The sequence below is a fragment of the Cydia fagiglandana genome, chromosome 11 (assembly GCF_963556715.1).
Source record: "Cydia fagiglandana chromosome 11, ilCydFagi1.1, whole genome shotgun sequence".
NCBI classification, from domain to species: Eukaryota; Metazoa; Arthropoda; class Insecta; order Lepidoptera; family Tortricidae; genus Cydia; species Cydia fagiglandana.
Genome location: NC_085942.1, coordinates 7,756,780 through 7,766,751, shown reverse-complemented (window position 1 = coordinate 7,766,751; position 9,972 = coordinate 7,756,780). Strand labels below are relative to the sequence as shown.

The following is a 9,972-nucleotide window of genomic DNA, read 5'->3' as shown; positions in this document are numbered from 1 at the left end:
GTAGTATTACCACTACGACAGACATAGCGAAATATAAAAGATGCAGATACAATGTTGATTAACTTAAAATCGTGGCCCAAAGGACAGCATTAACTGTCCATTACTGGGTTATTATATCTCTCTGGTCGTATGATGGTTCCTGTGACATTTTATTTTAAATGCATTACGGAGTAGGTAACTAATATCACGTAAAATGGACGACATTTTTGGAAGTTTAGCACATTAATTAATTAATTTAAATGTGACATTTAAGTAGTAAATACTTAAATAGTCAGTAAAATCTATACAATATTTTTTTAAATTAAGCCCAACCAAAAGAGATTTGTAGGAACTGTCATATAGGGACCATCATTTGACACGAGAGGTTTAATCTACGAGCAGCTAAGAGACGCTATAGCGTCTTGAGCGTCGGCGTCTAGTCGGCCCTATGGAAATTAGCGTCGCTGCGCAGTTACGCCGACATTGCGTCGAGAAGCAGCCATGGAGTTTACTAGACGCCGACACTCAGGAGACGCTAGTGTGGAGTGGGCCTAAATACGGCAAGGATATGGTACAGTTTGAAAGACATCGCTAACTATTAAAGATCAATAGATAAAGGGTATCGTCTTGGGTCGTCCCATTCGTTTTTCGTCAAGTTCTTAAATTAGTCCTATTCTGCTTTCGTCACTCATGCTACATTGAAAGCCACCGACGATTGTGACGAATGTAGCATGAGTGACGAAAGCAGAATAGGACTAATTTAAGAACTTGACGAAAAACGAATGGGACGACCCAAGACGATACCAGATAAAGTGCCATAATGTAATATGAAGATATCAAATTCTAGTTAGATGAGATGACTGAATTGCGGGTTATTCTACTCATTTATTGCAAGTAGAGATACCTGAGCGGCTACCGCGAAAACCGAAATTCGCAAATTGCGGGGATCTTTCTCTTTTACTCCAATGAAGGCGTAATTAGAGTGACAGAGAAAAATCCCCGCAATTTGCGAACTTCGATTTTCGCGGTTATAGCCCTGACCCCCTTACATACTGACATACTTACAAGCTGATTGTACTTTATGCGTTTATTTATGATTTAAGTTGCAGCTGTTGAAAGGTGTGACATTTATAAATATACTTTACTACTCAAATATGTTAATATTCTGTAGCTACATATTATGTATAGTAAGAATTTTCGCAAATGATTTTGACGCTTTAGACAAGAACCTTAATACTACCACGATACAGCCGGTTTTTGAACGACATTGTTACTTTGGCACGCGCTATACACGACTTTTGTTTAACAGATTAGGGTCTTAAGTGTAAAAATCATTTGAGAAAATTCATACTATATGTATAGGTACACGACGTATACATATATGACGGTAACAATTTTTAACATTCTTGTATTTCTTCCTTTCCTCGCAGTTAACTTGTCTTATTGAAGCCCTGAATGAAAAACTTGGAATGTGACATTAAAAACTGTATGAGCATATTTTAGAATAACCTTTATTTTACTTTCTGTATTACTAAAGAAAATGGCGTCTTAACATCGTCAAAAACAAGGTAAATGTCCTAGTATTGGCCATACTAATTTCAATAATAAGTAACTCTTTTGCTTGAATTAAATGTGGCCAACTGGCTTACTGGGATAACGTAAATGTACAATCACGCTCATTTAGGGCTCTAGCAAAATTGGACATTCCATAGCGTAAGTACGGAACAACCAATTTAGCTAGGACCATAAATGGCGTAACAATCGCGGGGCGTGATGGTACCTAGTACCTACTAAATCCTTACAAAACGAAGTTTAGTCAAGCAAAGTTTTAAAATGACCCTGTTGTGTTTTTTTTTAGTAAATATATAGTTTAAGACAAGTTGTATGCGTATTTCGGCCTAATTACAAGTACTTTCGTAATATTGTGTTTCGTATAGAAATTGCTGTCCAAAGATTATTTGAGCCAATGATACAGTTATCGATATGGTAACACACTGTAGGTTGTAGCTGAATTTTTGTTTCTACGTGATATTTTTGAACCGTAGTTGCAGAAGATAGAATATTTTTAGACTGATTTAGTTATAAAAAGTTATGCTTTTTGTTGTAGTTGAATAAATTGTTTTAAATTGAGTTTTGTTTTCATTTGACGAAAATCTGCATAAGTTAGACATAATGTCTGCTTTTTAAACGAGGAAAGGAAAGTGTAGAGCTAATCTGAGCGGTGAGAGAAATCTTTATAAGGGTGCCAAATCCTTTGATGTTATGGGGCGTAAAAATCCGATACTCATCACTATGATATCCAATGTTGGTCACAAACTAGTTCCCTACTTATTGGCCCTTCAATGCAGACCTAACCACGACACCTTGGCCCAATGTGTACAGCGGGTATATGCCCTTTTTGCTGTAGATCTCGACCTTCAGAGCTTTTGACACATTCCATGACAAGTGCCCTCCTTGTCAAGTTTGTAAATAACCTTATGAATTTGCTACGAAAAGTATACTTGGTTTCTAAAAATGCAAGACTATCAAATAAAGAATAATCTAATCACTGCAGATAGTATAAAAAACATGACAGTCAATAACTACCCTGTAAGTTTTAGAGTTTCAATGAGGACTTTGTCTAAAACAGGGGCGTTCAAACTACAGCTTACGCCGAATACAAAGCTAAGGCCAATGTGGGGATTTAATTGCTGAGAAGCCTGTCATAGGGCAAGAACTGTCGTATTTGTTTACTGTGTTTACGTATGTCGCTCAGAAACAGTCAGCCTAGCCAAGGTGAAAATCGCTATCGCTTCGACAACGAAGCGCTTTGTGTCTCTATCACTCTTCCATATTAGTGCGACAGTAACAGTTACGTTTCGACATGCCAATCGTTACGAAGCGTAAGCGATTGCCATGTTGGTTTCGCGGCCAGCTCCTTTAGCTTCACTCCTGCTCTACACACCTTCTCTTCTAGGTATAGGTATGTGTACAAACGCAAGAGTTAAAAGCGACTAAAGAGCTTATAGACGGTCTTCCCCACATCGACTTTACAACGAAGAGGGAGAGCTAAATGCCTGGCTGTGTCTTAAAAAGTTTGGAAATCCCCTGGTCTAAATAAAATAAACCATTCATGTTTGCAGCAAGATGTATTTCGCCAGAAGAACTTTATCAACGGCCTTAAGAATGCTCGGAACCTCTTGAAAGACCTACAAGAAAGCCTGGAGGAGACTAGGAAATGCGAGAATGAACTGATGCGATGCAGGAGTACGCATGTCCACGAACACAAAGACCACATAATAAATGAGTGGTTGAGCGATCATGAACACGAGGAAACCCACAAGACATGGCAATCATCAGGTTTTAATTTAATTATTATAAGTTTTGTTAGTTATTTTAGCTAAAGCCAACAAGCGAACAATAGGGTCTTCCTGGGGAGACCGCGTCGGTATATCTGAATATATCGACGCACATTCGGCAAATGCCGATAGGAAAAAGCTTTATGTCCGCGTTATAAAAGAGTGAAAACGCCGTTGAGGTGTCGGCCGATGCGAGCTGAGCTGAACGACTTTTCCACTCTTATTGCGCAGACAAAGCTTTTTCCTATCGGATTTTGCCGCTTCCGTGTCGACATTATGTGGGGGAACACATAGTCGTATGTATACTACTAACACTATAAGGTTTTAGTATTTTACTGTTTTACGATTTTCACGTCTTCTATTCAAGGCTCTGAAACGCAAGACCATGGAGCCATAGAATCGTGGTCGACCATGAGCATTGTCTGTCTACAATATCAGTAAGTCTATCATTTACCATGCAGTAAGTACCTATCTCATAGAAATATGTTACTTACTAATGTAATAGGTAGGCATAGGCACATATACAAGTTTGTTAGAAAGTATTATTGTTTCATCATTATACTAAACCTATCACTAGACTTATAGCATAGCGTAGGGAACAACTCATGCTGTATTTTTTCCCGGGCCGCGGGCCCCCACGTCAGCCAGTTTTTCTACAGGGCGAAGAAACGCAGTCGCAAGCGCGCAGTCATGAAACGTCAGCGCTAATTTCAACCTTATACTATGCGCAATTAAGTCTACTTGTCAATAATATTCTCACCAGATACGAAGAACTAGCAAAGCGTTACAAATCCCTGCTCTGCCAATATTCGTCTTGCTGCGAGGCCGCCGATGCTAAGAACACGGAGGTAGCACGACTGCAGACGCTTGCCAACTCCACTCATGCGCAACTCATGGACGCTCATACGATGCTATTAGCTGTTGGGGAGAAATACATGTCGCTGAGGGAAAGGAAGCTTGCCATGGTGACGTACATTCTGTTAACTTTTGTTGTATGAAAGCTCGCTATAGCTAGCGGGCGGATGACCGTCCGCGCGGACAGCTTTCTCATACAATTTGGCGGTGCGGAGCGATCCGCACGGACGGTCCGCGTGACAGTAAAACCAGCCTTAGACCTCACCACTTCTATTACGCGGACAGTGTCCGCCTAATAGAATTTATTTTATTGATGATTTAGCATGTGTGTCCGGCGGATCGGAAATCGCCTCTGCCTTGATAAGGGTTAACTTAAGTAGGTACTTATTCAGAAAAATGTTCAATAACTTCGATTGTTTTTATCAGAAACACGCATACTCCATAAAAGTACATCAACTGAAGAGAACAGTGAAGGGGTTGATAGCAGCAGCTGACCGAGCGAGACGCGAACTCGACTCAAGTCTGAAGAAAGCGATGAGGACTGAACGGCATGGAGCAGCTGCCATGTTGCTTATTGAGGTGACTATTTCAATACCTACCAATCCCTAATTAGCTAGGTCCACACAGAGCGAGCATACGCGCGAGGCATTTTCCTTGCGCACAAAACGGCCAGTGTAGACGTGCCTCGGCCGAGGCGGCGCGCGCAAGGCACGTCTACACTGGCCGTTATGTGCGCAAGGAAAATGCCTCGCGCGTTGCTCGCTCTGTGTGGACTCGGCTATTCAAAATTGTCTTAATTTTACATGATCCACTGCTGGGCACAATCCTGTGTTTCACTAAAAATTGGTACTTATATTACTTAGGTACCTACCTATCTATAAAAAAAATACTGGTTCCGTGAGATGTAGACCGTATCCCCATGGCTCCGCCATTTTGAAAAAAACCCTATAACGGAATCACCACAAAAATCTATATAATTATCCAACCTGCTCACAAATTTTCACGAGAATCGGTTAAGAAATACGACTTTTAAAGTAGTAGGTAGACGGTATGTACAGATGGATTATACAAAAGCATTTTTCCCAATCTGAAACGGAGGCCTTCGCTCTCGCTCGTTCAATGAATATGTCCCCTGACAAACAACTTAAATTCGACTTATTAACTATATTAACCTAGTTATACCAATTACCATATTTCAGATTCAAAAATGCAACAATCTAAGCTTAGAAAATCTTCGCTTAAAAGCTCAAGCTCAAGAACTAATACCACGAAAGGATACTTTTTATTAGAATTTTATTTAGTAGGCATCTATTATTTATAATACGGATATATTTATTTTTTAAGAATTAAACAAGGTTTGTTATCATTGAATAAAAAAATATATCTTTTTACAAGTTCCACAAATAAAACTATAAAGTTTGTTTAATATATTATTGGATGTTTCATTGGACGTATAAAAATGCTGTGGCTGATTCCAAAAATAAATCATACCTTCGTATGCCCTTGTCAAAATATGCCACTGAATTAATAACCATGAATCTGTAAATTTCAGTCCTACTTGTCCGGGACAAATCATACGAAAGATTAATACCTAATAATGACAATTTACGTTTAAGTACGTTAAATTTTGCAATTTATAACTATCATTAATGCTACACTAAACTTGGGGTCGAAAAGTGCTCGAGTGGAGACCACGGACTAGCAAGCGCAGCGTAGGACGTCCACCCACAAGATGGACAGACGACCTTGTTAAGGCCGCCGGAAGACGCTGGATGCGGGTCGCTTCCAACCGGTACGAATGGAGGTCCAAGGAGGAGGCCTATGTTCAGCAGTGGACGTCTTATGGCTGAGATGATGATGGTGATGAAACTTGAGGTAGATCCACAACGGCCAGTTGACTATCTCCATCCTGCAACAAAGTGCAGTATCAGCAATGCAGTTTACATTCGACACGCACGGCCCACTGACCTAAAAGCTAATAGTTTCTGGTTACTAGATAGTTTCGTAATCAGTTCGTAATGCATTAGTTTCGGATCTAATGTCAGATACATTTCTGGCCAATCGAAATCCCACCGTATCACTCTTAAACTTTGGACACGTAGGTACTTAATTAAAACCAGAAAAAACATACCTTGTACTGAGAAGCCATATCAAGTTAAACGTTAAACCCCCCTTCTCCTCTCCTCCTCTACCGCACCGTCTGGTGCATCCTCTATATCTCCTCCACCATGCCGTCCAGTATGATGGCCCGCCGGTCAGGGCTAAACAACCAGCGCCGTATCACTCCTAAACTAGTGACAAGTATAAGTTAATACCAGAAAACATATACCTTGTACTGAGAAGCCACAGCAAGCCGTTAAACCCCCCTTCCCCTCTCCTCCTCTACCGCACCATCTGGTGCATGCTCTGTATCTCCTCCACCATGCCGTCCAGTATGATGGCCAGCTGGGCGGGGCTGGAGACCAGCGCTCTGTCAGCCACGGCGCCAAATCGGAGAACGCCGTCATAGCAGAGCGCAGTCACTCCTAAACCTGTAAAATGTGAAAGAGTTATTTTATTATTTATTTATTTATTATTATTACTAGTGGCCCTGTAAATATTTGTTTCTGAGTTAAGGATGTTTTCTATGTGGGTATATATGTATGTGATTATTATATATATTATCGTCTACTACTTACCCACAACGGCCACAACACAAGCCTTCTTTTACTGTGGGACTAGGTCGATCTGTGTAAAATTGTCCTATATTTATTTATTTATTCTTATTCAAGAGGTGAAGAATATGTAAAATTATCTTAGGACGCCGAAGATGCGAGTTTTACTATGATACTTTACTTGATAAGCTTACCAGTATTCCCTTTCAATGGCACAAAAAACACCAGAGTCTTGAGGGTATTTCCTCCGCAAATGTTTAGGCGTTGCGGGCCAGGTAGGTTGCTGAACACCATGGTTGCTTGGCTGCTGTTGAAAACGGGCAGCAGAACTTGCTTGGGTAGGACGCTGTTGAAGATCTTGAGGAGGTAATAGTTAGTCTGGAAGAAAAACGAACGTATGACTTCTACTACTCAGCTGTTTTATCATCTTCATTAAGGCGCTTCATTAATCGTTTTCAACCTATTAAGAAATAAACCATGCTAGTCAGAGAGTTGCCGTGCAAAAGGTTCTCTTGGTTTTACTTGTTTAGCATCGATTCTCTTTAGAATGACACTTACCAAAGGGTCAGCACTTCTGCGCAGCTCATCGCAACGTTCTTGAACTTCTTCCCTTTTGCACGTTTTCACCGGTAAATCCAATATGGTCACGCTAAAATCGTTTTCCAAAACCAGACCATTGTCCACTATCGTAGCTGGAGGAAATCTAACTGGCAACACAACTGCTACGTCCTTGGGAATGTGGGTCATCGTCTGTTAGAAGCGTAAACAATATTATGAGTCGAGGTGCAAGAAATTACTCGGAAAATTACTTTAAGTAACTTACCTACGAGCACAATTTACCTTTGAAAAGTATTTGTGCAAGCCACTTGATAAAGCTGACGCTAAAACATCTGTAAATTTCATATTATCTACACTGTCCTTAATTTCTTTTACCATTGTCAACAAATTTTCATCAGATTCAGTCCACTTGAATATTTTTTCACCAAACAAGACTGGCCCGTGTAGGGAATTATCATCTGGTTTCCTAATAATCCCATCTACAAAGCAAATTGGCATTTCTAATAATTTCTCCATCATATCTATTAAATTCTTTGGGGTCTCCTGGATTCTAGTGTTATACTTTTCAGAATTAGAAAACATGTTAACCGCGCAATCGTTTTTATCATCAGCTAAAGTTTTGCATAAAAATTCAATCAGAGCAACTCCATCACCAACTGAATGGTGGATTCTGAATACAATACCGTATTCACCTCTTTCTTGACCATAATTACTGACCCTCTGCTTTGTCACTAATATTTTAAATAACGCTTCATCATTGTACGGCAGCGATTGATTTGATATTTTAGTCATTAAGATTTCTAAGTCATCGGTATTTAGCGTGTCAGAATTTTTTGGAAAATCAACCATTTCAACATACTGATTTATATCGATACTGCTGTAGCGTCTCCAATAGTAAAATCCATATCCTTCACTTCTTCTGAAGAATAGTTTATCAGTGGTTTGATTGGGGAAAATATTCAGTAGCTTGTGTTTGATATTTAGAACGAGAGCTGTAGGTGAATCAGACTGTATGACTCCCAGTACAGTTATGACACTCTTCGTGGTATCGTCTTCCAAACTCCAGAAGACATCGAAGCTGTCAAGGAAACCAACGAAATATTTGTCCTTGTTCTTGATAATCACAGCACACGCAAGTTTGTACACTAATGCTAAGAGCAGAAACGCTATTATCAATGGCAGCATTAACGCTAAGATAAATAAAGTTATAGCTCTGGGTAGAGCTTTTGCGTTTAAATTTCCGAGATTTTTATGATTCGTCCACGAAGGTGCAGAAAAAATGGCACGAAACTGAAAAATATATATAAGTGTTTAGTCAGTATCAGAACTCTCTCACACATAATAACCGGATTTAAAGAACCGATAGTGTTATTGTACCAACTAGATATAGGTATGCATTACCTTTTGATTAAATAATATGAAGTTAGCCACTGTAACCAACACCAAACCGACAATGGCACCGACTCCAACTGTTTTGGAAACTTGCAGAGGTACACTAGGAATACTTAAAGATACATTAGTTAACAACTGTGTCCTATTTAAATGCGATTGTTCATTCACTGAGCACTTTAACAAATAACTGATTTTCTCCATTTTTAAAACGATATATATTGTAGACAGCGATTCTTCAAGACACCGCAGCCAACTGAAAGACGGCTATTGATTCGCAAACATGTAAACTGTGGGAAGCCATATTTGCTTAAGAAATTATTACTTACCCTGTTGATTTAATTATGCGAACTATATTCGAGTAATACCTATTGTGCAAAATGACATACTATTGTGTAATCGTTCGGTAGTAAGGTAGGAACAACTAGGTTCTAAGGCAGGAACAACTAGGTTCTAAGGTTGGAACAACTAGGTTCTAAGGTAGGAACAACTAGGTTCTAAGGCAGGAACAACTAGGTTCTAAGGTTGGAACAACTAGGTTCTAAGGTAGGAACAACTAGGTTCTAAGGTTGGAACAACTAGGTTCTAAGGTAGGTTAAGGTAGGTAGGTATTAGGTTCTAAGGTTCTAAACTAGGAACATTTTCTATGTTAAATCGAAAAAGAAGAAATTGTCATGCTATAAAAATATGCGAATGGCAAAACAATAAAATACCTTTTTTAATTTAAGTCTAATTTTATTATTATCTAAAAATATACAATTTAAATACAAATTAACATGTGCATTTGTTAACGAGTATTTATTCATTACGCACAGTATAGGATTACGTACAATTGTTTCAGTATCAAAATAGAACCTGCTATTTAAACTAATTAATAGAAACATACTTTTTAACTAGGTACCTATAATGCATATAACATTATCAAAAATATAAATGCCTGACAATCGAATGTTCTCGAAAATCCCTAAGTGCCTAATTAATATGTAGATATACTTTACTAATAATAATTCATTAGACGCAATAAGGTTCACTTACACCATCCCACTAACCCGGGGTTAAGCGGTTTAACCGTCAACCCAGTGTCAAATTGCACTGGTAACCATGGTAACTCCAGGTTTAACCGGTTAACCCCGGGTTAGTGGAATGGTGCAAGTGCAAACATTTTCCGTATTAAACTACTCATAATTATTCCTAAAGAC

General features: G+C 39.1%; 2 protein-coding genes across 2 annotated transcripts; one reads left to right on the top strand and one right to left on the bottom strand.

Moving 5' to 3' along the window:
• The first annotated feature begins 2,421 nt into the window (after positions 1-2,421).
• On the top strand, positions 2,422-5,537 carry LOC134668518 (uncharacterized). The gene is made up of 6 exons (XM_063525964.1): positions 2,422-2,568; positions 3,102-3,318; positions 3,685-3,754; positions 4,081-4,282; positions 4,599-4,751; positions 5,372-5,537. Exons 1-6 carry the CDS (start codon positions 2,494-2,496, stop codon positions 5,459-5,461), a joined length of 807 nt encoding a protein of 268 aa, XP_063382034.1. The 5' UTR covers positions 2,422-2,493; the 3' UTR covers positions 5,462-5,537.
• Positions 5,538-6,522: 985 nt separating this feature from the next.
• LOC134668820 (uncharacterized) lies at positions 6,523-8,996 on the bottom strand. Its single transcript, XM_063526277.1, has 5 exons — positions 8,786-8,996; positions 7,667-8,674; positions 7,385-7,576; positions 7,021-7,204; positions 6,523-6,703 (listed from the first exon to the last, which is right to left on the bottom strand). The coding sequence occupies exons 1-5, from the start codon at positions 8,975-8,977 to the stop codon at positions 6,555-6,557; spliced, it is 1,725 nt and encodes a 574-aa protein (XP_063382347.1). The 5' UTR covers positions 8,978-8,996; the 3' UTR covers positions 6,523-6,554.
• Positions 8,997-9,972: the final 976 nt, after the last annotated feature.